Source organism: Pelophylax lessonae (genome assembly GCF_965119305.1).
Source record: "Pelophylax lessonae genome assembly, chromosome: 4".
Lineage (NCBI taxonomy): Eukaryota > Metazoa > Chordata > Amphibia > Anura > Ranidae > Pelophylax > Pelophylax lessonae.
The window spans coordinates 396,139,974-396,166,335 of NC_138771.1; the positions used below are offsets into that span (position 1 = coordinate 396,139,974).

A 26,362-nucleotide genomic window follows, 5' to 3' on the forward strand; every position below is an offset into this window, starting at 1 on the left:
CAAAAGCAGGGGCCCAGGGTGCACCCATAGAGGTGCCTTTGATCTGTTGATAGTGTTTCCCTGAAAATTGGAAGGAATTATTTTCAAGTGCCATTGGTAATAGATCCACTATGAATTCATTCTGTGCATCCATATCAGGATAGTGATGATTCAGAAAATGCGCAATAGCTTCTATACCACACTCATGCATGTGGGATTGAGGTGTAAAGGAATTCAACGTCTATCCCTATGTGTAGGGCCTCTCCTTCTATCCTAAAAGATTACATTTTGGACAGGACATCCCTCATCTATTTGACGTAGGACTTCAGTTCCATATCCATGTCCTTTAAAAGTAAGTCAAGGTATTTTCCCACTCGTTCCAAAGGTCCCCCTACCCCGGAGACAATAGGTCTCCATTGGTGGTCTAGTGGGATTCTTATGGATTTTTGGGATTGTGTAGAACGTGGAGATGTTATATTCAACCACTTTTAGATGTTCGTATTCACGGTTGGTTAAAAGGCTGCCCTCCTTTGCAAAACCCAGTTTCTCTTACGTCCTCTGACAGTCGCCGTCCGATGGTATTAGCCTTCACTAATGGGTAATGGCACACTCTGCAGGAGCAGGCTAGGCAAATATTTAATTATCAGGTTAATACAAAAAAACGTTTGTACCTCACCACGCCACTAGGGGGCCATCCCACAGCCATTACCAGAAACCCAATTTGATATTACTTCAGTTTCATGCTGCCTAGCTTCAGGAGCAGAGCTTTAGGTCTTTTTCTGCTGAGACCTAGCGTCCTGGGTTTCTTAAATTTTTTTTTTCTTTTGAATTTCAGTGTTTTCTCTTTACACACTAGATTTTTATTTCTTCTCACTATCACTATTTAGTCAGGGATTACTTTCCTGAAGGAATACAAGTGACTGCAGAGCTAGGCCTCGGACTGGGTATCCTAGATCCTTATGGAGTCCCAGCCTCCCAACGAGCGTCGTAGGTTACTGGTACGCCCAGGCCTCGCAACGACAGTGCCCCTCCGAATGGGGACGAGCCGGCGGAGCTGCGCTTCGCAGAGGATGTCTCAACCCTGATCGCCCGCGTGTTGCCAGCGTCTCTCCTTGGCTGACGGCACCCCCACTTAGAGTGGGAGGTCTCCCGTTTTTGAGCGGTGCCTGCTGCTGGACTGGTGAGTACTGAACCCCCTTGTCCCTGGGGACGTTTGGGGGGTTGTGGGCCCACTCCTAGGGGATAGCAGGGCTGGCGGTCTCTGTGGGATCTCCCTTCTGGGCTTGTTGGGGTTTTTTCCCTCCCCTCCCTGCCCCCGCTGGGGGCACTGCATGGGAATGCTGTGGGGGTCCCTGCTAATAGCCAGAAATGTGTTTGGTGCATTTATTTTGCAGTCATTTGGAGCGGCCACCACTTTAGTGGTTTGCAGATTCCTAGCTCTGTGTAATACAGAAGCCATGTGAGATTTCTGCTCAGACTCCTGTTTGGGCGCCATCTTGGATGTGGGCAACATGCCTAGTAAGGGCAGTGGCCATTTTCCCTGTGACTTTTGTCATTGACTTTCAATAAGCACCTTTTCTCTTACGTCCTCCGACAGTCGCCACCCACTCATTCAGTCTTCACCAATGGGTATTGACTTCTTATCCATAGGAGCAAGCTAGGCATAAGACTTGTTAAAAAAGTAATTTACATAGACACACCTATGGGGGCTGTCCCACTGGTCCAATACCCCCCTGCTATCAGCCATCCCAACTCAGTTTGTCTTCTGCCTAGTTAGGAGTGAGATAGGCTCTTCCTGTGCTGGGGCTACAGTCTCAGCCTTTTTCTTCTGATTTATGATTTTATTTCTAAAAATTTGGGGTTTTTTTTGCACTACTAGCTGTTTATTTTATCAGCATTTAGTTAGTCACTTCTTCAAGATGATGACGGCGTAGAGGAGCTGGAAGTCGCACTGGTCGTCCTGGTGTCCCAGGACAGGGGGCCTTATGGAATCCCAACCCGCCACCGAGCATTTAGCAGGCTATGTGTTCGCCCTGGCCTCGCAAACAACCCATCCCCGTCCTCAGGGATGCAAGCCTGCGAGGTGGCTACCTCGCCTGGACGTCTCCCTGCGGTTCCCGTGCTTTGCTAGCGTCCTGCGTTTTTTGGCTGACGGCACCCCTGCCATCTGAGGGTGGGAGGTTTCCCGTCGAGAGGCACTCCACGCCATCGGATACGGTAAGTACACTCTGTGTGGGTCCTCTGTCTGGGGCTGGCAGTCCTGGGTGTCTGTGTTATCCCCTCATGTCTGTGCGTTTTTAAGCTCCCTGATCCCGGTCCCTGCGGGGGCTCTCACAGCTGTTAGGCTATGTGGTTTGTGGGGGTCCCTCTCCTATGTCACTTGTGGTGTTTTTGGAGGTGCAGACACGGGCGGCGACCGCTGCGGGGTTAAAAACCGCTGGTCTGCCATTTTAGGTGTGGGCAGCATGCTGGCTTCACTGTGGGCGCTTATACAGCAGTGTATGTATTGGGTTTCGCGCCTTGCGGCGCCATCTTGTGTGTGGCAATGTGGGTTTTTTTTTTCATTTTGTGTTTTTTTTTTTTTTGTTTTGTTTTGTTTTTTTTAGCACGTCAGCGGCCATTTTTCCGGAGCCTCCCATTATTTTCTATGGGCAACCATTTTTCCTTGGCCTGAAGTCATAGTTCAGTCTCTTGTGGTGACATCACTTCCTTTTTCTGTGCAGAGGAGATCGGCTGCGTGTGGTAACACTTGTGGGGTTTGTCTGCTGTTCTTTTTTTGTGGGTAATACTTCTAGCTGTCAGCTTATTCCTACTTAGGGGTCTGCTTGCACAGTCCTTTATAGCGGTGTACTGCGGGGGATCGCGGTGCTCTTAAAGGGCCAGTATCTCTTAAAAAAAAAAACGTTTTTTCTATGGAGTCCCAGGACAGCAAATTTCCCCCAGCCTTGGTGGAGGGTTCAGGGTCCTCTGAATCTTCTGCTCTGACTACTCTGTCTGCTGCACTTGCGACTTTAGCGTCCAAAGTGGATCTTTTGATGACTCAACGGGACACTAGAAAAAGACCTAGGCTCTCTTTTTCTTCTGAGTCTGACATGGTTGCCGTAGGTAGCGTGCCCCTTGAAGGGTCTCACTCTTCCCAGTCTGAAGGGGAGGCGGAGGTTGCGGGGGTGGATGATTCCCCCCCCCCCCCTGGGACGGCCGAAGACCGCGCAGCTATGGATGCGCTGATCCTTGCCATGAAGGAAACACATTTAGAGGATGAGCCCAATCCTCTGGGAATAGTGTCCTCTTTTGGTACCCACAGATCCCGTAAGGCGGCGCAGGTATTTCCTTGCCCCGCTGAGTTTCACGCCACTGTGAATGAACAATGGCGCAACTTGAAACACACTTTTGTGGTGCCGAGAAAGTTTCAACTCCTTTACCCCTTTGCGTCTCCTACGGATTCGCGCTGGTGTGTGGCTCCTAAGGTGGATCACACTGTGGCCAGATTGAACAAGGCCACTCTGGTTCCCACCAAGGATTCTCCGGTGTTTAGGGATCCTATGGATAGGAGGCTGGAATCTCTTGCCCGCCATGCTTACATGGTGGCGGGCTCCATGCTGAAACCTATTTTCGCTTCTGTCATGGTGGCTCAAGCGGTGGCGGATTGGACTAAGGTACTCAGGCGCACCCTCGTGGCTGATTCTGCCCCCCCCCCCTACTACCTTGGAGATGGTGGACCAGATTTATCAAGGGGTCATGTATTTGTGCGATGCGGCCTTGAATGAGGCCCCATTAGCTGCGCGCTTCCCTAGTGTCGCAGTACTTAAAGCGGAGTTCCACCTTCAGAATACATTTTTTAACAAAAATAGCCCATTAATATTAATACATCTCGCTTGACAAAACCACTATTTGCATATTTAGGAGTTGAACAGTGTATTTGTTTAGTGAAAATCTTACTTTTAAAACTGCTGCCCGTGCGTTGTCATCTTTACTAAGGGCATCTGAAGCTGCAGTGTTGTAAGACTTAGTGACCTCCTTCCTGCTTACTGTTCATTCTGGCTACCCAGAATACAGCAGGAAATCCCGCACAAGGACAGTACTATGCTTTAGGCATAGTACAGGTTGCTATAGAGACGTCGGCTCAGGAGGAAGTTGCCGCCCTCTATATCTCTTCCCCGCCTCCAGGAAGACACAAGAGAGAGAGAGTCAGATAGAAACACACTGCCAGCCATTGCGGCAAGAAAGCTCTTGTCTGGCTGATGGGTAACTTTAATGTAACGGATGGATGGCAGCACTATGATTGGGGGCAGCATGGTTATTGTGGCAGCAACACTGTGATGGCACCCTTTGATTTGGGGCAGGATTGTGGAAGTATGGCTGGATCGATGTAACACAGTGATGGTGTCTGCAATGTGCATTGATGGATGGATGTCACACTGTTATAGGGTCAGCACTTTGGATGGATGGATGCATGTCACACTGTTATAGGGTCAGCACTTTGCATGGATGCATGTCACACTGTGATGGGGTCAGCACTGTTGATGGATGTCACACTGTAATGGGGTCAGCACTGTGCATTCATGGATGCATTTCACACTGTAATGGGGTCAGCACTTTGCATGGATGGATGCATGTCACACTGTTATGGGGTCAGCACTGTTGATGGATGGATGGATGTCACACTGTAATGGGGTCAGCACTTTGCATGGATGGATGGATGCATGTCACACTGTGATGGGGTCAGCACTGTTGATGGATGGATGTCACACTGTAATGGGGTCAACACTGTGTATTCATGCATGCATGCATGGATGGATGCATGTCACACTGTTATGGGGTCAGCACTTTGCATGGATGGATGGATGCATGTCACACTGTTATGGGGTAAGCACTGTTGATGGATGGATGTCACACTGTAATGGGGTCAGTACTTTGCATGGATAGATGGATGCATGTCACAGTGTAATAAGGTCAGCACTGTTAATGGATGGATGTCACACTGTAAGGGGGTCAGCACTGTGCATTCATGCATGGATGGATGCATTTCACACTGTTATGGGGTCAGCACTTTGCATGGATGGATGCATGTCACACTGTTATGGGGTCAGCACTTTGGATGGATGCATGTTACACTGTTATGGGGTCAGCACTTTGGATGGATGCATGTCACACTGTTATGGGGTCAGCACTTTGCATGGATGCATGTCACACTGTTATGGGGTCAGCACTTTGCATGGATTGATGCATGTCACACTTTTATGGGGTCAGTACTTTGCATGGATGGATGGATGCATGTCACACTTATGGGGTCAGCACTGTTGATGGATGTCACACTGTAATGGGGTCAGCACTGTGCATGGATGGATGGATGCATGTCACACTGTTATGGGGTCAGCACTGTGCATGCATGGATAGATTGATGGATGCATGTCACACTGTTATGGGGTCAGCACTGTGCATGCATGTATAGATTGATGGATGCATGTCACACTGTTATGGGGTCAGCACTGTGCATGCATGTATAGATTGATGGATGCATGTCACACTGTTATGGGGTCAGCACTGTGCATGCATAGATTGATGGATGCATGTCACACTGTTATGGGGTCAGCACTGTGATGGGGTCAGCACTTTTGATGGATGGATGTCACACTGTAATGGGGTCAGCACTGTGCATGCATGGATGGATGCATGTCACACTGTTATGGGGTCAGCACTGTGCATGCATGGATGGATGGATGCATGTCACACTGTGGGGTCAGCACTTTGCATGGATGGATGCATGTCACACTGTGATGGGGTCAGCACTGTTGATGGATGGATGTCACACTGTTATGGGGTCAGCACTGTGCATAGATGGATGGATGCATGTCACACTGTTATGGGGTCAGCACTGTGCATAGATGGATGGATGCATGTCACACTGTTATGGGGTCAGCACTTTGCATGGATGGATGCATGTCACACTGTAATGGGGTCAGCACTGTTGATAGATGGATGTCGCACTGTAATGGGGTCAGCACATGGTATATGTGTGTGTGGTGATGTGTGCCCAAATCACAGTGCCACCACAGTACTGCAAAAATAACAGTGCCATTACATTGCTGCCCAAATTACAGTGCCACCACAGTGCTGCAGAAATAACAGTGCCATTACATTGCTGCCCAAATCACAGTGCCATTACATTGCTGCCCAAATCACAGTGCCACCACAGTGCTGCAAAAATAATAGTGCCGTTACATTGCTGCCCAAATCACAGTGCCACCGCAGTGCTGTAAAAATCACAGTGCTGTTACATTGCTGCCCAAGTCACAATGCCACCACAGTGCTGCAAAAATAAAATCACAGGGCCACCGCAGTGCTGCAAAAATCAGTGCCGTTACATTGCTGCCCAAATCACAGTGCCATCACAGTGCTGCAAAAATCACAGTGGCGGTACATTGCTGCCCAAATCACAGTGCTGCAAAAATCACAGTGCCGTTGCATTGCTGCCCAAATCACAATGCCATCACAGTGCTGCAAAAATAAAATCAGTGCCACCGCAGTGCTGCAAAAATCACAGTGCCGTTACATTGCTGCCCATATCACAGTGCTGCAAAAATCACAGTGCCATTACATTGCTGCCCAAATCACAGTGCCATCACAGTGCTGCAAAAATCACAGTGCCGTTACATTGCTGCCCAAATCACAGTGCCACCACAGTGCTGCAAAAATAACAGTGCCGTTACATTGCTGCCCAAATCACAGTGCCACCGCAGTTCTGCAAAAATCACAGTGCCGTTACATTGCTGCCCAAATCACAGTGCTGCAAAAATCACAGTGCCGTTGCATTGCTGCCCAAATCACAATGCCATCACGGTGCTGCAAAAATAAAATCACAATGCCACCGCAGTGCTGCAAAAATCACAGTGCCATTACATTGCTGCCCATATCACAGTGCCATCACAGTGCTGCAAAAATCACAGTGCCGTTACATTGCTGCCCAAATTACAGTGCCATCACAGTGCTGCAAAAATAACAGTGCCATTACATTGCTGCCCAAATCACAGTGCCATCACAGTGCTGCAAAAATCACAGTGCCAGTACATTGCTGCCCAAATCACAGTGCCACCACAGTGCTGCAAAAATAACAGTGCCATTACATTTTTGCCCCCATCACAGTGCCGCCAAAATGAGTGCCATCAACCACAGTGCACAAATTACAGTTTCCAGCATAGTGCCCAAAATTACATTGTTTATCACAGTGTAAAAATTATAGTGTCCACCAATGTGCCCAACAGTGCACTCACCGACTGACGAAAAAAAAAAAAAAGGTGTAAAGTATTATTTGATGTGAAAAGCGCCGATCTGATCTGCAACAATCTCACTCCCACTCTGCTATTGAGGACGATAGGGTAACACTGGCAAAAATAGCAGTGTTTCCCTTCTTAAAGATGGCGCCGGAAGCGCTTGACTCCGCCTCTCATGCGTCATTTCCGGTTTGGAAAAAACGCAATATGAGGAGAGGACGGCCGCCCATTGCCTTCTGGGAGTGATTAAAAACAGCTCCCATGAGGCAATGAAGAACAGAAGTGACGACGGCGGCCACGGCCGAGGAGGGGGGAGGAAGGAGGAAGTGAACATTAGAATGTCCAAAAAATAAGGTAAGAAACACCAAAAAAAAAAAATGCCCAATTGTTGTTGAGAAGGGACAGCCCGAACTGAAACTTGTAAAGTTGTAAAACAGGGTGGAACTCCACTTTAATCGCCTCTTGATTTGGCTGAAAAGCTGACCAGACTTCCAGGAAGACGGTGTCTGACATCCCTTATGCGGGGTCTCGTCTTTTTGGAGAATCCCTGGATTAATTGGTTAAAGGTGTCACTGGGGGCAAGAGCACTCTGTTGCCCCAGAATCCTAGGGGTAAGTTTTTCCACGGTAAGCGGGGGCCCCTCCTTTAAACCAAATCAGGGGTCCTTTTGTGCCTTCAAGGCGCAGGACAAGGGGAAACTCTTCAAGGGCCAGGGTGGTCCAGAGAAAGCCCTGGGCGGGCAAGCCAAAAGCTACCCAGGCTGGTGCGGCGCCCCAGTCCGCCACTGCCTGAAGGGGCGCCCTCACTCGTTTCAGGGGTGGGGGGACGTCTGTGCGGTTTCCTCTAACCTTGGCTGCTCCGGATTCCGGACAGGTGGGTTCAGGAAATCATTTGATCAGGTTACAAGATCGAATTCCTTTCACGACCAGCGGACATATTCTTTCCCTCAAATCTTCATTTGACCCCAGATCGGTTGCAAGATCTTCATCGGGCGGTGCACCTTAACGAGAATATTGTCTTACCTTCGCTATGTGCGAACCCTAAGAATCCTAAGGAGTGTGCCTTGCATTCCTTGGATGTGGTCAGGGAGATCAGGTTGTACCTGTCGTCCATGGGATCCTTCAGAAAGTCGGATTCTCTTTTTGTCCTCCTTGAGGGACCTCGGAAGGGTATGGCTGCGTCTGCGGCAACCATTTCAAAATGGATCAGGCAGACGATTGTACAAGCCTATGCGCTTAGGGACCGGGCTCCGCCCTTCCCTGTCAAGGCGCATTCTACCAGGGCAGTGAGTGCGTCCTGGGCCTTTCGGCATCAGGCTTCGGTGGCCCAGGTGTGCAAGGCTGCGACTTGGTCGTCCGTGCACACCTTTTCCAAATTTTACAAACTTGATGTTCTGGCATCAGCTGATGCCTCCTTTGGCCGCAAAGTTCTTTGTGCGGCAGTGCCTTAAGGGGACCCTGGTTTTGCGGGTCCCTGGCTGTTGGGGTTGTTTCCCCTTTGTTTATTTGCTTTCCTGGGTTGTTGCTCCAGTTGAGCTTTTCTGTTACCCAGAGGATTTACCTTTCTGTTCGAGTAAGGTCCCTTTCTCTGGGTGCTGCGTTGCCTTTGTGACGGTTGCGTTTCCCACCCCTCATGTCTACACTGCTTTGGGACATCCCATTGGTGAAGACTGTGTATGAGTGGACGGCGACTGTCAGAGGACTTAAGAGAAAACTGAATATTTGTAAAATCTTACCGTAAAATTCCTTTCTCTGAGTCCTCTTGACAGTCGCCGCCCCCACCATTCTTTTGGGGTTTTATGGACTTCACTGCTTGCTTCCAAACTGAGTTGGGAAGGCTGTGATAGCAGGGGGTATTGGACCAGTGGGACAGCCCCCTACAGGTGTGTCTATGTAAATTACTTTGTTTTTAACAAGTCTTATGCCTAGCTTGCTCCTATGGATAAGAGGTCAATACCCATTGGTGAAGACTATGAGTGGGCGGCGACTGTCAGAGGACTCAGAGAAAGGAATTTTAGGGTAAGATTTTACAAAAATTCAGTTTTTCAGACAGTGTGATTTTCGTTCACAAATTACATTCATTTTAAAAATAAATGTTAAAAGCAAGTGAAATTGTCAAACAACATTCTTTCATTCTGCGAATGTACAAGGATTTTTCATATGAATATTCTCGTTCAAAAATCGGTGTATGGCCAGCAATAAGGCTCAGGTCACATCTATGCAGTTTGCTTCTGATCCATTTCTGCAGTGCTTTTTGCTGTACGTTTTGCGTTTTTTGCACACACATGCTTGGCAAAAACACACTACGTGCTTTTCTACAGCTTCTCCATTGAAGTCTGATAAAAGCCGCTCAGGCGAGGCAAAGGCACCCAGGTGCTGGTCGGATCCGCCCTCCAGTGATCAGATATCCAAAGAGAAAGTGTGACCGCACTCAAAGGTAGATAAACTTGAAGTGTTTCCCATTTGTTGAAAACAGTGCATCAAGCAGACATGGACACGGTTAACGCGTTTCACGACTCTATGGGTCGCTTACTCATAATTCTCCATTGAAGTCTATTGAACCAAAAAAGCAAAAAAAAAGTGTTGCGTTAAAAAAAATATGTTAAATGAACTGTAGTGCGGTTCTGCAAAAAGCACCAAAAAACGTATAGGTGTGAACCAGGCCTAAGACATTTAGTAGCAGCTACATCCTCTTTTTGTATCACCTGTCATAATGGGGTTAAAAAAATAAAATTTAGCCATTTATAGTACAAATAAGAGCAGATAATCACTACTGTAGGGGTTCATTTATATTGTGAAACAGTGCAAGTACTAATATATATGACTTCTATCATATAATGGTAAATACACCCAGAAGTAGGATATATGGGCAATGTAGGAACAATGGTTTTGCGCAGAGCAGTCCTGATTCTCCTCGTCTAGGGTCCCCCACCGACGCTTCTGACTTCTGCCTACAGAGTGCCCCATTAGCAAGCTGCAAAGTATAGTATAGAGTGCCCCTATAGCAAGGTAAAAAAAAATTCTGCCTTAAGAACCACTGCCCCAGGACTACATGTCCCATGAGGCATTGCTTCTCGCACATTCACAAGTTCTCAGGCACTTACTGACATGTATGGATTGTGTACTGAGCTGTATGTGTGCTTCACTGTATTTACGGATATGTAAACAAATAATGCATTCTGTATGCAGCCCAACTAATCGATTATGAAAATAGTTGACAACTATTTTCATAATTTATTCGTTTTCGATTAACCATTTAGTTGTTTGGTCCTAGTCCCATCGCTCGGTTTGTGATCATTATCTCGGTAATAGGTGCTGCAAAACTGAGGTATGCTAATAGGAGGGTTTATCCTGAGTTGGCTTGCAGTTTGTATGCCAGATGTAAAACATACAATCCTTTCCACCTATGTTGAATCTTGCATAAAAGTTCTATAGCAGGAAAAGTGTTCTACTGCACTGACATAAAAACCCTTATTAAAAATGTACACTCTGGTCAAAATTTAGTGATTGTAAAGTCAAATTTCTCTTTCGTTCATTGACGGACACAGCTCCAGAATCTTCTTGACTATTGGGTTATGCTGCCCCCTACAGGAGTAGGACACTAGGCAGGAAAAAGCGTCACCCCGCCTATGGGGCAGTCCCAGGGGGTATACTCCCACTTCCTGCTATAGGCATTCAGTTTTTTTCTGCTTAGTCAGGAGTAAGGACCTAGTTCCTTGCTGGGATCTGGTTTTAGCATTTTTTCTTTTTAAAATTTTTATTTATCTTATTATTTTCTATTCCTGTGAGAACTACAATCAACTGCTGGACTGGGCGACGGACTGGATATTCTAGATCCTTATGGTCTCTCCAGTACAGCGAGCACGTGCAGACCTCCACTCCACGCTAGGTCGGCCGCTACTGGACAGGGGCTGGCCTGTGAGTTAAACGTCTCTCAAAAACTCATACGACCTGCTTCAGGCCTGAGTCCCAGTGTGCCTCCTGGCCTGCAGCACCCCTATTCCGATTGAGAGGTGGTCTGCCTGGAGGGGTGCCCACCCCGTCTCATGGTATGGTAAGTAGTGTACCCCCCATTCCCTGGTGGCCTATCAGGGCGGGCGTGGGCCCTTCCCTGGGATATTCGGACCCCCGTGTTCCCCTCCTTCCCACACAGCATCCCCCCATATGTCGGGTTCCCCTGTGGACCACCCCCCATCTACCCACACTTATCTCCCCCCTCCTGTTCCCCCCCAGAGGGCAGCCATACTGGTCCAAGTGCATTTTGGAGGTGTTGAGTGGGCAATGGGGGCCGGGGGCACGCTGCCGACAGCCGAACGTGCTGTTGGGGGCTCCTGCCAGGGCCCTCTTTACTGTACAGACGTCCCTTGGTGTCCCCTGTGGGTCCTGGGAGCCCCGTGGAGATGCCATTTTGCCATGGATGGCTAGCTGTGTATTCGGCACCCATGATTGTGTAGTCCGGCACCCATTTCCTGGTAGCTTCCCATTGATTATTGCGGCGGCAATGTTTTTGTTGTCTTGTGGGCAGTGACTATAGCGGTGGACCTCTAGTGCTGACTCTCTGATCGCTGCATGGGTACAGCATCCAGTGCTCTGCTCTGTGCTGACCAGGGGGGTGGTGAGTTATTGTGGGTACCCTAAGGGATCTCCCTCTCTTCTATAGCAGCGATTTAGCTGTGCTGGGACTTGTAGTGCCGCTAGCGCGGCGGGCGGTCACTAGCAGTGTGTTTTTTCCAAAATTGCCTGTGTGATTCTCTGGTCAACATGGAGTCCCTGTAGTAAATCTCACCCCCTGATCCCATCTCAGAGGCAGCAGGCCCTTCTTGGGTCCCAGTCCACCTTGTCTGCAATGGCGGCGGCTCTGGAGTCATTGGTGTCCAAGGTTGATTTGATCCTGCATAACAGAACCAGCAAAAAGCGTCCACCCTCAACTGCCTCCTCTGTCTCCTCAGATTCTGAGTCTGATCTGGCCGCCATGGATACAGGTCACCCTGCTGGGTCTGCGTCCAAGCACCCTGAGTGCTCTGATAGTGAGGATGATTTCTCTTCCACTACAGCCCCGCATGAAAAAGCGGTGGTGGAGGAGGCGCTGGTTGTATCAGTGCGAGTAGTTTGAAAAATGGAGACTGCATCAGAGGCGCTGGTCACCTTTGGTACTCGAAAATCCTCAAAAGCGGCAACAGTTTTTCCTTTTCTCGCATATTTTGAAAAAATTGTTGTGAATCAGTGGGGTTTTCCTAAATGCAATGTGTTGGTTCCTAAGCGTTTCGCTAGAAGGTACCCCTTTGAAGAGTCCCTGTTAAAAAAGTGGACGGTCCCACCTGTGGGTGGATTACCGGGTTTCCAGGCTGAACAAATCCACCCTGATTCCTTTGGAGGAATCTCCGAATTTTTAAGACCCTTTTTATAGGAAGGCGGAGACCTTGGTCCGGCAATTGTTTTCTATGGCCATTTCAGTCCTTGGTGTCCCAGACCTTGACAGAGTGGGCTAAGCTTTTGTGCCAGGATCTGGAGAGGGACAGCTTCCCCCTGCCTTTGCGGAGTTGGCAGACCTTTTGGTCCAGGGGTTACAGTTTATCTGTGATGCTTCCCTGGATGCGGCTCCCTTAGTTTCTAGGCTGTCTGTGACAGCAGTGGTCCTTCGACGCATAATATGGCTGAAATGCTGGTCTGCGGACCAAGCTTCCAAGAAGGACTTAGCGGATCTCACTTTTGTGGTGGATCGCCTGTTTGGGTCTTCCCTGGATGAAATCATTAAGAAAGTCATGGGAGGGAAGAGTAGTCTCCTCCCCACAGGCTTCCAGGGGCAAGGAATCTCGTCACAGATGTGGTCCTTCTTTCTTGGCTCAAAAGCCTTTTTTTTTTTTTTGTCCCTCAGGGTCTCAAGAAAAAAGATCCAAAGCCGTTTGGAATGTCTCCGGAGGTTCCAAGAAGCCCTGGCCTGGTAAACCGAGAGCAGGTCCTTCCAGACCTGCAGACAAGTCCTCTTCTACCTGAAGGGGCGCCCTCATCTGTATCTAGAGTGGGGGGGGGGTGGCCTCGGTTTTTTCTGGACCCGTGGACCTCTCTGCTTCAAGAAATTTCGGTCTTATCCTCCAGAGAGGTTTTATTCTTCCAACCTGCATTTGTCCCCAAACCACTTGTGCGTGGTTTCTTTGGGGAGGTACAAGATTTGCTACAGCAAGGAGTGATTGTGCCAGTTCCAAACTCTGACCTTTTTCGGGGTTTTTATTCAAATCTGTTTACAGTTCCCAGGATGGAAGGCAAAGTTCGTCCAATCCTGAATCCCAAATCCCTGAACCATTTTTTGCGGGTACAAAAGTTCCGGGTGGAGTCCATCCATTCGGTAGTGGCATCCATTCATCAAGGGGATCTTCTAGCCTCTATCGATATCAAGGACACTTACCTCCATATTCTGATATACGTCGGACATCAGCTCTTTCTCCAGCAGAGTCTCTACATGCATAAAGTCAATGATTACATGGCGCTCTCTGATGGTTAGGCGGCTAATGAAGGAGCACGGATGCTCCGAAAGCTAGCAACGCCCATCTTTTCCTCCGCCTCACAGGAAGTGATGTCAGGCTGACAGGAAGTAGGAAGTGGAGCCCCACTGAGAGTCCTCCACCACCACACCACCACCAGACAGGCTGCCAGACAACAGCCTCCACGCACCACCGACACCCTGCACCCCTCCTTTCTGCAACGGTATCCAGGACAAGAAGATGGATGATCCCATTCACCTACCGTACCGGCCTTTACTTACCTAAGAGTAAGTCACTATGTGTTTTTTGTATTAATAAACCTTATGCTTCACTAAGCTGGCGCTGCTTTCTTTTGGTTTACGAGCAGTGTCTGAATGCTCTGGTTCTCACTCTGGACTAGTCCTCAGCCAGGGTGTTTCTCCCGCTGGATGAGTTGCAGAAGCTGCAGGATGCCATTCGACTTCTGTTGTCCAGCAGTCGTTTGTGTCTCCGGACTTGCATGTGGGTGCTGGGCCTGTTGGTGTCTGCCTTCAAGGCAGTTCCATTTACACAGTTCCTTGCGAGACCTCAGCAGAGAGAGATTCTTGCCAAGTGGGACAAGAATCCACAGTCTCTGGACAATCTGATTCTGTTGAGCTGTGGTGAGTGTCCCTGATTTGGTGGCTTCGCTTTCTGGCTCTTCGACAGGAAAAACCCTTCCTTCCCCTGTACTGGACGGTGATCACCACGAACGCCAGCCTGTACGGGTGGGGAGGTGTTTTGGGCATGGACTGTGCTCAGGGGGTTTGGACTCTAGAGGAGTCCAGGCTACTGATTCAACGTACTGGAACTTCAGGCGATCAGACTTTGTCTGGCCCATTGGACGGTTTGTCTTGAGGGGTGTCCGGTGCGGATTCAATCGGACAATGCCACTGCTGTGGCATATGTCAATCAATAGGGCACAAAGTGTCCTAGGGGCTCGGGAAGTAGATGGCATTCTAAGGTGGGCGGAACGTTTCATTCCAGCTCCCTCTGCTGTGCATATTCTAGGGGTGGAAAATTGTCAGGCTGGTTACCTCAGTCAACAGGCCTTAGACCAAGGATAATGGTCACTTCATCCGGAGGTGTTTCATTAGCTGTGTCCCCGGTGGGGAACTCCCGAGGTTGTCCTGTTGGCCCCTTGTCTCAACAGGAAGGCGGAGAGATTTGTGTCAAGATGTCGGGATCCTCTGGCTGAAGCCACGGACACACTGGTGGCTCCTTGGGTTCAGTACCATCTGATATACGCCTCCCCCCCCCCCCCCCCAAACTTCTCCCGAGACTTCTGCGAAGGATCAAGGCAGAAGGAATTCGTCATTCTTGTGGCCCCAGACTGGCCTCACCAGTCTTGGTACGCTGCCCTGGTACGCTGATCCCCGATGTCCCTTGGCGACTCCCTCTCAGGGAAGACATGTTGGCCCAAGGGCCAATCTTCCATCCTGCTTTACATTTGCTGGCTTTAACAGCTTGGCTGTAAACCCAGGCGCTAAAGGATAGGGGGTTGTCTAACTGTGATTCTCACGCGATTGAAGGCTAGAAAATCTACCACTAGAAATATTTACCATCGTGCCTGGAAGTCATATATTGCATGGTGTGAGTCTCTGGGGGTTTCTCCCCGTTCCTTTTCGGTGGCTCGTATTTTGGCATTCCTCTAAAGAGGTGTGAAACTGCGCCTGGCCTTGGGTACCATCAAGGGCCAGGTTTTGGCCTTGGCGACTTTCATTCAACATTCTTTGGCTAAGCATTCCTTGGTACGCACTTTTGTTCAGGGGGTTTGCCACTTGTCTCCGCTGGTGCGGTCTCCGTTGCCTCCGTGGGACCTCAATTTGGTACTGTCGGTTCTTCAGAATCCGCCTTTTGAAAATATTTGGCAGATTCCTCTGCTTACATTGTCCTCGAAGGAAGCCTTCTTGGTGGCAAAAAATGCCACATGCAGGGTGTTCGAGCTGGCAGCTTTGTCTGGTCGTTCACCTTATTTGGTGGTTCACAGAGATAAAGTGGTGCTTCGCCCTTGTCAGTCATTCCTTCCTAAAGCGGAGTTCCACCCTGAAAAACCTATTTTTTAGATAAAAATACCCCCGGGACAGTCAGGGCTAGTGCATTTCAGCAACGATAGCCTCTGAACTGTCCCCTGTTTCACTTACATTTTAGAAGAAATACTTACCTTGAAAATGTCATGTCCAGCGCTGCCATCTCAGGTGTGGGCAGCTGAAGCCGGAGCATCCTCTTCGGTGACGTCGGAGTCCCAGAATGCCCTGCATCGGCCCTGCTTGTCACTTTCGGTACAGGCGCGTCATCCCTGCACAGGTTCTTGGCATGCCCAGAAGCTGTTTAGCAGGGAATGACGCACCTGCACCGGAAGTGACGAGTAGGGCCGGTGCAGGCGCATTGACTCCTGGGAGCGATGACGCTCATCTCCCAGGAGTCAATGCAAGCAGGAAGAGGCGGCCGCAGAGGGAGGAAGAGGAAGGAAGGCAAGTATATTTTCTTTAAAAACAAGGTAAGTAAATAAAAAAAAAATTTAAATGTATCCAATTGTTTTTCAGGTAAAAAAAAAAAAAAGCAAGCGTATGGTGAAAAGATGTTTTTGAGGCCAGAACTCCGCTTAAGGTTGTCTCTGGTTTCCATCTGAATGAAGACCTTATGTTGGCTTTCCCTGTGTCCTAAGCATCCTAAGAAGATTGCCTTGCATTCTCTGGATGTGGTTCCGTAGATCAGGGTGTACCTTGCGGCAACCGAGTTGTTTAGGAAATCTGACTCGCTTTTTGTCCTTGTGGATAGACCTTGCAAGAGGTTGGCCACATCTGCCGTGACTATTTCCAGATGGATCAGACAGACGGTAGTGCAGGCCTATTCAATCATGGGTTGGGTTCCTCTTTTCCCTGTTAACCACTTGCCGACTGCCTAACGCCGATCTACGTCGGCAGTCAGCCCCTCACAGGCAAAGTGACGTAGGGCTACGTCACTAGCTTGTGAGGGTCTAGGGAGCGAGCGTGCGCCCCCGGAGGCGCGCTCCCGCTCCCGCGTGGTCACGGACCCCCCCGCGCGTGTGACCGGCGGACCCGATGTCCGCCGGTCACTCGGCGATCGGCGGGGGAGAGGGAGAATGTCAGGCAGCTTGTGTAAACAAGCCACCTGTCATTCTCCTTGCTGTTAGGATACTGATCACTCGGATCTAGTATGTAGATCCGTTGATCAGTGTCCATACAGCTCAAGCCCCAGCCAATCACAGTTAGAATCACGCCCCTAGGGATACACACAGCCCCTCCCTCCCAAATAAAGTTAACCCCTTCACTACCAGTGTATTTTTACAGTAACAGTGCATATATATAGCACTGATTACTGTAGAAATGTCACTGGTAACCCCAAAAGTGTCAAAAATGTCAGTCAAGGGTCCGATCTGTCCACCCCAATGTCGCAGTACCGCAAAAAAAAATCGCAGATCGCCGCCATTACACGTTAAAAAAAAAAACAACAAAAATGACAGAAATCTTTCCCTTTGTTAGTAAACGCGATAACTTTTGCGCAAACCAATCAAAATACGCTTTTTGCGATTTTTTTTACCAAACATAGGTAGCATAAAACAAATTGGCCGAAAAAGTAAAAAAAATTTGATTTTTAAATTTTTTTTTTGGGGAATTTCATATAAAAAAATGTGAAAAATATTGCTATTTTTGCAAAATTGACGCTCTTTTTTTGTTTATAGCGCGTGATCAAAATATCGCACAGGTGATCAAATACCACCAAAAGAAAGCTCTGTTTGTGGGAAAAAAAGGATGCCAAATTCGTTTAGGTACAGCGTCGCACGACCGCGCAATTGTCCGTTAAAGTCATGCAGTGCCGAATCGCAAAATACCCCCTGGTCAGAATGGGGGTAAAATCTTCCGGGGCTTAAGTGGTTAAGGCGCATTCTACATGGGCGCTTAGTGCCTCCTGGGCCTTCCGTCATCAGTGATGCAGGTTTGCAAGGCGGCCACTTGGTTGTCTGTGCACACTTTCACAAAATTTTACAAAGTAGATGTGTTGGCATCCGATGATGCTGCTTTTGGCCGCAAAGCTTTGCAGGCTGCCTTTTTTGAGGGTGTATTTTCAGATGAGCTCCAGTTGTTCTAGGTGAGCTCCATGTTACCTGGTTGGCTAGGTTTAGCCTTTGGGACTTTTTCTGCTGTGTTTTTTCTCACCCCTCATGTTTGACACTGCTTTGGAACATCCCAATGGTCAAGATTCTGTAACTGTGTCCGTCAATGAACTAAGGAGAAAATTGAATGTTTGTCTTACCGTAAACTCCGTTTCTCTGATGTTTATGGACGGACACGGCACCCACCACTTTATGGAGTTATTTTTCTTCTGACACTGCTTGCAACAAAACTGAATGCCTATAGCAGGAAGTGGGAGTATACCCCCTGGGACTGCCCAATAGGCGTGGTAAAGCTTTTTCCTGCCTAGTGTCCTACTCCTGTAGGGGCAGCATAACCCAATGGTCAAGAAGATTCTGGAGATGCCAGTCAATGAACATCAGAGAAAAGGATTTTATGGTAAGACAAAAAAAAATCAATTTTTTTTCCTATAAAAATAACAAACATGTTATACTTACCTGCTTTGTTGGAGGGATTTGCACAGAGCAGCCCAGTTCTTCCTCTTCTCGGGTCCCTCTTCTGTGATTCTGTCCCCTCCCTCCTGTTCAGTGCCCCCACAGCAAGCAGCTTGCTATGGGGGTACCCAAGCTGAGTCACAGCTCCCTGTGGCCATTCAGACATTGGCTAGCTGACTTTCAGGAGGGAGAATCTCAGAAAAGCTGATACTCATGGACAACGCTGGACAGATAGGGACCTCAGGTAAGTATGAGGGGGGCTGCTGCACACAGAAGGCTTTTCATCTTAATGCATAAAATGCATTAATTTAAACCACCTGACTTTACAACTCTCTTAAATATGAAACTTTGAAAATAGATTCAGGAAGCATGGCTTACCTGCACATTGCACACCAAATCCCATATTGTGCGTGCATGCGGTTAGGATCGACAGATGTACTTAAATGCTTGTGGCATCACACATTTGGGATCCCCATACATGGCAGAAGTAGAGTACTTTGGGCTATCTTTTGGGCACATATGTAAAGTGGCCAAGTGTAAGACTGCATTGCCTCTTCAAAATGTGGGGTATGTAGAGATTTCCCTATTTCATAAGTCACAATTTTTAGGTTGCCTATATTTTGTACTATTTTAACATGACTGTCTCCTAATTTATATTAGATTAAAATTTTTAAGACTAAAATGTATTCCTTTTTTTTACACTGAAAATGTGTTTATTGCATAATGTTTATTTTCATGTTATTCATTATTGTGAATGTTACATTATATGAAACCATTTCATAGGACTGGAGAAATCCTACAGCTGTACTACTGTATAAAAAATGTTTCCATAATCTTGTTTAATCTTAGTGCAACAAGCTTAAAGAGGAGATCAACAAGATGAAAGAAATTTTGGCTAGGAAAGACCAAGAAACTGGAGAGAGTATAAGACAAGCCTCATCCTCTCTACAGCAAGCATCATTAAAGCTGTTTGAAATTGCATACAAAAAGGTAAAGTTGGAGAAAATCTATCCCTTTTCTTTAGCATCAGCTAATAGGAACTATTGTCTAGACTGTTGTGATTTTTACAATAAAGGGTTGTTCCGGTTCCTCCTTTAAATCCCAATTCAAAACCTTGGAAGCTTGTTTGTTTTTAAAAAAATGTAAAAAATCCAAAAGGGAAAGTAAAGCTAGCCACACATTGAGCAAATTACAGCTTGTTCAAATAAACTGGACAAAATTTGCTCAGTGGGTGGCCTTGCCAGACTGTCTGTAAAAAATCAAGTTAACTCTAATTATCAGTGTGACAAGGTCCAAATGGTGGAGTTAGGCTTTAAGACCTCCCAGAGAATGGCCATATAAAGTTTGTGAGCAATTGGGTTTCTGGTGTAAAACAAAATTCTAGCAAAGTCGCTGGGTGATGTAAAGATGGTAAGTTATGCAGCTGTTAGAATTAATGCATAACTGACTTTAATCTCTAACTGATCTTCATCCAGCCATATTCGCTGTACATAGCGAATACCAGTAAACTGACACTGGGAGACATACTGGCAATTTAAATAAAACACTTCCTGAAAAATGATAACACCAATAATATTACAATTTCCAAAACAGCCCCTCTGTCATGTTCTCCCATGTGTCCCTCAACGAATCTTGATCTTCTTCCAAATAAACAGAACAGTTCTCATACGTAAAAGCAATCCATTTCAAAAAGTTAAAAGGACATGAATGTGGACACGTAGATTCTGTTCTTCGGGAGGTGACTTTAGAGGGAGAGTAGGAGATGATGGGACGCCTAGATCATCAGTCGTGCTGGGATCCTTGGCATCTGATGCATGGGTTGGATTTTGGGGCGTCTTATCTCAGCAATCAGGATGAGGTCATCTGCTTGGGCTTGGGTGAATCGGTCGACCAGGCAACAAGATAATTTCACCATGGCATATAGGAGGAATAAAAATTGTGGTAAAAAATACTGCGCTAACAAAAATAGTGAACAAATAGCCGCTGATACTCCAACAGACTGTGATGGCAACCAAATATAACATAAATTGTGCAGCGCTCATATGTTAAAGTGAGTACAATGGGATACACACTGAAATGCAAAAATAAAGTCCAATATTCAAAATTAGACAAAGGAAGGTGACCAGTCCCACATAGAAGAGTGAATACTTGTGATAAATCCCACACCAAAAAGAGAATATAATGCGCTCACCAGATGGCATGGACCCAAAGTACCTTACAGCAATTGGGTCATGCAGGCTGAAAGTGATGATCTCCTTGGAACAGATGGCAGATGCTTCCACGAATTCTTCTCCAAATGGTGGATATAGGAAGGTCACTCAAGGATAGTACACGTATGGATTTCTGGAAATCCCCGCTCAGAAAGGTGTATGTGGGATAAATCGACAAGACACCATAGCGTGATACCGTTTAAATGGTTTATTAAAGCAAAGAAAGTAATGCACTTACAATGGGTCAGATGGTAAGAAGCATTTAATAAAGGTCGCAAAGTTCAAGGGGGCCGAATACTTTCGCAAGGCACTGTATAATCTGGTCTGTTGGTGTCATTAAAAACTGGTGAGGTTGTAGATCCTATAAATCTATTTCTCTATCGCTCATTGACAGACGTAGTCCTCGGTGATTCAACACCCTCGGGTTATGCTGCCCTCTACAGGAGTAGGACTAGACAGGAAAGAAAACGTTCTGGCCACACCCTAGGGGCAGTCCCAGAGGGTATATCCTCTCACTTCCTGCTACAGCAAATCAGTTTTTTTCTGTCTAGTTAGGAGTAAGGACCTAGATACCTTGCTGGGATCTTCGGTCCTGGCAGGATTTTTTTCTTAGAAAAGATTTTTTAGACAGCTTTTTTTCTCCAGTGTTCCTGTGAGATCTTCAAGCAAGCAAGCTGAACTGGGCGACGGGCTGGATGTTGAGATCCAGTGGTCACCCCAGTTCAGCCTACGAGCACGTGCAGGCCATAGCTCTGCGCTGGGTCGGCCGCGACATAGTCCCACTGGACGGGGACTGACCCTGCGAGTTAAACGTCTCGCTGAAACGCCAAAGACCATGAGTCACGGCGTCCGTATTGGTCAACAGCCCTCCTACCTCGGTGGAGAGGGGTACTGTCAGGAGTTGGCGCCCGCCTGGTTCCGGTATGGTGAGTAGTATGTTCCCCCTTTCCCCCTGACGGGTCTTGTGGTGAACGCGGGCCCCTCTCTGTAATGGTAAGGATGGGTTCCCCTCTATCCTATAACATGTCACAGATCCCCCTAATTGAGTGTGATTTTTGTGTACAAGAAGCCAGGAGGCTTGGTTTGGGAGCTGACAATCTAATTGTAAAAATGTGAAAATGATTGTAGTCAGTGGCAGTACTAGAACTTTACTGTGATAGTATAAGGTATCCTACCTGTCAGTAGCCACATGTCTTGTATAATCATTGACCCTGCCGCATAGGTATCCCCACCTGATCCCCTCAAGGTGGCCGCAGGACCCTACAGTACCCCACTTATTTTTAATGCATTATCGGCAGTTTTGGAGTCTTTGGTATCCCGGGTGGAGGTGGCCTGTCAGGGACGGGGGTCAAGAAGCGACCCCCGCCTACCCCTATTGTTTATCAGATACTTCAGATACAGATTCGGAGCTGGTCAATGCAGTTACAGGTCCCTCTTAGGGGGCTGTTGTCTCAGGTAATATCTCCTCAGCAGTGAGGAGCACGTTTCTGCCTCCGCCATAGCACAAGAGTGGTGGATGCACTAGTTGTGTCCGTCCGGGAAACCTTTAGTCTTGAGGTTACACCGGCAGAGGTAGCTGAGACTGAGATTCCTTTTTGGTACTTGTTAGCCTACCAAAAGGGCGAAGGATTTTCCTTTACCCAAATGGGGTCGTTTTGAAACGAACCCCTGTTATTTCCAAACGCATGGCTAGGTGCTATCCGTTTGAGGAATTCCTCTTTATAGGATAGACGGTACCACATGCTGTCTTGCCACAGACTGTTAGGATAAAAGGACCTCGTAACTAACTAGGACCTTCCTTTTCTGCTCATAAAGAGTTCGTTCCGCGAGGGCGGGCGATAAGGCGAAACCCTCCAAAGCCCCTTTAGAGGGGTTTCAAAGGGCGCTGGTCGGCTAAACAAAAAGTCCGGCTCAGCCAAGCCTGAAGATACAGCCTGATGCGCCCCTACCCATCTCTGGGGTGGGGGGGATGTCTTCACCGGCTTCTGGAGGACACAGGATCGAGTTTCGATCACTTCCACTGGTGCGATTCTTCCCTTCTAACATTGAACGGTTTCAGGGGTTCTATTCGAACCTATTCACAATGCCCAGGAAAGAGGGCAAGGTGCATCCAAATCTGGACTTGGGAAGAAATAGAGTCCATCCTGCATCAGGGGGATTTCCTGGCGTCCATAGACATTTAGGAGGCCTATCTTTATATCCCCATCATCGCAGGACATCAGCGTTTTTTCGCTTTCCCAAAGATCATCCCTGGTTCCCACCAGGAGACTGAACTATCTGGGCCTAAGGTTGGATACATCCTGGGCAAGAGTTTCTCCTTGCGGAGAAACTCCAGAAAGTTCAGTCAACGATTCGGATGTTGCTGTCCGTCAATTGGCTGGGACTGATGGTGGCCTTCTTAGAGGCAGTACCGTATACCCAGTCTCATACCCGAATTCTCCTGAAGGAGATTCTTTTTTAATGGAATCAGACTTCCGATTCCCTGGACAATCGGATCCGGTTGAGCGAGCGGACCAGGAAGTCTCCGATGCTCAACCAGGGGAAGTCATTTCTTCCGATAGTATCCAGATTACCAATAAGGGTATCGGAATTGAGAGCGATCAGATTTTGTCTGATTTACTGGATCGAGCAGCTCTAGAGCAGCCCGATTCGGATCCAATCGCATATGGCCTCTTCATCCAGAGGTTTTTCACTAGCTGTCCCTTCATTGGGACATCCCGGATGTGGATCTGTTGGCACCTTGGCTTAACAGGAAGGTGCGGAGGTTTGTAGCTCGCGCCGCGATCCTCTAGCGGACGCAGCAGAAATGCTGATCGCCCCGTGGGGGCAGTATCAGCTACGGCATGCCTTCCATCCTCTCAAGTTGCTGCGGGAACTTCTTCGCAGGATAGAGGTGGAGGGAATTCCAGTTATTCTGGAAATTCCGGACTGACCTCGTCGAGCCTGGTACGCCGACTTGGTGAGGCTAGTCGGGGACGCTCCTTGGAGACTTCCTCTCAGGGAGGATTTGCGGTCTCAGGGACCGATCTTAGTACCCGCCCCTCTGTTTTTGAGTTGGGTTGGGTTAAATTCTCTAAACACTGCTTTGTGACATAACTGATTTGCTGTAGCAGGAAGTGAGAGGATATACCCTCTGGGACTGACCCTAGGGTGTGGCCAGAACGTTTTCTTTCCTGTCTAGTCCTACTCCTGTAGAGGGCAGCATAACCCGAGGGTGTTGAATCACCGAGGACTACGTCTGTCAATGAGCTAAGAGAAAAGGATTTTACGGTAAGATTTTACAAAAATCCATTTTTCCCGTGTCAAAACTAAACTTAAAGCACAAATGTGGACTACCTAATTGTCCAGATACCGAAATTGGATGGGCCAGCAAGAGTCAGGACTAACAGAACTATAACTGATGTTACCCTCTAGGAATGTGTCATTTAACCACTTTAGCCCCGGAGGACCAGGCCCTATTTTGCGATTCAGCACTGCGTTACTTTAACAGACAATTGCGCGGTCGTGCGACACTGTACCCAAACTAAATTGACGTCCTTTTTTTTCCACAAATAGAGCTTTCTTTTGGTGGTATTTGATCAGCTGTGCGATTTTTTTTATTTTTTGCGCTATAAACAAAAAAGGGCAACAATTTTGAAAAAAATTACAATATTTTTCACATTTTATATGAAATTCTCAAAAAAATGTAAAAATCAAATTTTTTTAACATTTAAGGCCAAAAAATCGCAATAAGCGTATTTCGATTGGTTTGTGCAAAAGGTATTGCGTTTACGAACTAAGGGAAAGATTTATGTAATTTTTATTTATTTATTTTTTCACCAGTAAGGGCGGCGATCTGCGTTTTTTTTTTTTTTTTTTTTTTATTTTTTTTTTTTTTTGTGGGACTGCGACATTTTGGGATCGGACCCCTAACTGACATTTTTTACACTTTTGGGGGTTCCAGTGACCAGTGACATTACTACAGTAATCAGTGCTACAAATATGCACTGTTACTGTAAAAATTACACTGGCAGGGAAGGGGTTAACAGTATGTGTGATCAAGGGGTTAAATGTGTTCCTAGCGTGATTCTAACTGTCAGGGGGCGTGGCTTGTGAAGTAATCAGCGACATGTGATCCTATATAGCAGGATCACATAGCCTTTGTGATCACTTCAGGGAGAATGACAGAAGGCTGTGTTTACCTCAGCTGTCTGTCCTTCTCTCTCAGCTGCAGGAGATCACGAGTGGCCGGCGGCAATCGGAGCCGCCGGTCACATGCACTGGCTCCCCAGCTAACAAGCGGGGGCGCGCGCTCGCCCCCTAGAGTCTTCTGAGCGAGCGACGTAGTATTACTCGGCTGCCTGCCGTTGTAAAACTGCGGTGGGCGGTCGTTATGTGGTTAAATTCTATAGACCAGTTTCCCTTGGTTGTTTTCGCAAGTGTCCCATATTTCTTCATGTCAATACGAACGTCTTATATAGCATGCACTGCTGCTATTGCCGGGTGTAATGGCTAGGTGGGGGTTTGGAGCACACCCAGCTATTAGTCCTGTTTGCGGCCTTAGCCAGCTGAAGATGCATTTTAAACAATAGGTTGAGATGCCGTTCATCATTACCCTTGCTAAAATACACTAAGCAAATAAATAAAAACGATACGTACTCCTCATTATCATTCTTGGACGTAGTTGAGCAGCTTTTTGCAGTGACTGGCGTGGATCCAGTTATCGCATCCCTCAAGCTTCAAAGAAGTTGGCGTTGTCAGCTGAACCTGGTATGCCTCGAAATACCTTGGCTCCAATTCTGTCCTTTTGGTTTTTCACGATGACTAAATCACCTGGTTAAATAGAATGTATATCGGTTATTGTGTCAGGGTACAGAAGAGACTCCCAAACCCTGTGGTGGACCTTTTGGAGCTCCCTTTGCAGGGACTGCACATACCCCATCAGCTAGGTTTGTAAAGATGACAGCTGCTGGGGAAAGTACAGTTCAGTTTTTGCTTGGCTCCCAAACACCTCATAAGGCGATAATTCATGAGGTTGTCTAGGGGCATCCCTGATGGAATAAAGAGCAACGGGGAGACATTCGGGCCATGGCATTTTAGTGTCGGCCATGATTTTTGAGATCTTATTTTTTAAGAGTTCCATTCAACCTTACCGCTACTTTGAGGATAAGGAGTATGTAATCCCGGGTTAATGTGAAGTGCCTTACATACCGCTACAAAGATCTGACTGGTGAAGTGTGATCCGCAATCCGACTTGATCGTTTCAGGCAGCCCCCAGCGACTGTCTCAGACAGGATCTTTTTGCGGTGTTAGTGGCATTGTGAATAGGCCAAGCCTCTGGCCACCCAGAAAACATATCCACACAGTCTAAGACATGCTCATGCGTTTTACTATTTGCCAAAGTGTTAGAGTATATCTGAATGCGCTGAAAGGGATATTCCAGTTTGGGTGAGTGCCTTCTTGGTACCGTTACTGTTTTGCCTACTTTGCACCGTGCGCAAACTAAGCAGGTAGCGGTAAGGTTAGCAGCTGCGGTGGTGAAGCCAGGGGCAACATAACCATCTTTGACTGATGCCCAGGGTAATGAGCCAAGTGGGCCATCATTGGAAAGCGATCTGGGTAAAAACCATTTACCATCAAGACCCCAGATGTCTGGACCCTGTATATAACCCCCAGGGCCGTCCATCTCCTCTCTTCCTGCATTTCCCGTTGGGACTGCAGTTTCTTAAATTCCTCTAGCGACAAGTTAAGAGGGGATGGGTAGCATCAGGGTCTCTGCATCAGGGTTCAGAATACCTTTCTTAGCAGCTCTATCTGCCAAGGCCTTTCCATTGGT

At 47.6% G+C, this 26,362-nt stretch overlaps 1 protein-coding gene across 1 annotated transcript in view; it reads left to right on the forward strand.

Moving 5' to 3' along the window:
• The window catches only part of HSPA9 (heat shock protein family A (Hsp70) member 9), a gene marked incomplete at its 3' end in the record, with an annotated part of 663,406 nt that extends 643,310 nt beyond the window's left edge, over positions 1–20,096 (forward strand). The window contains exons 16-17 of the mRNA XM_082253601.1: positions 19,187–19,327; positions 20,031–20,096. Of these exons, the coding sequence (XP_082109727.1) occupies positions 19,187–19,327; positions 20,031–20,096 (207 nt within the window). The remainder of the gene's footprint in view (positions 1–19,186; positions 19,328–20,030) is intronic.
• Positions 20,097–26,362: the final 6,266 nt, after the last annotated feature.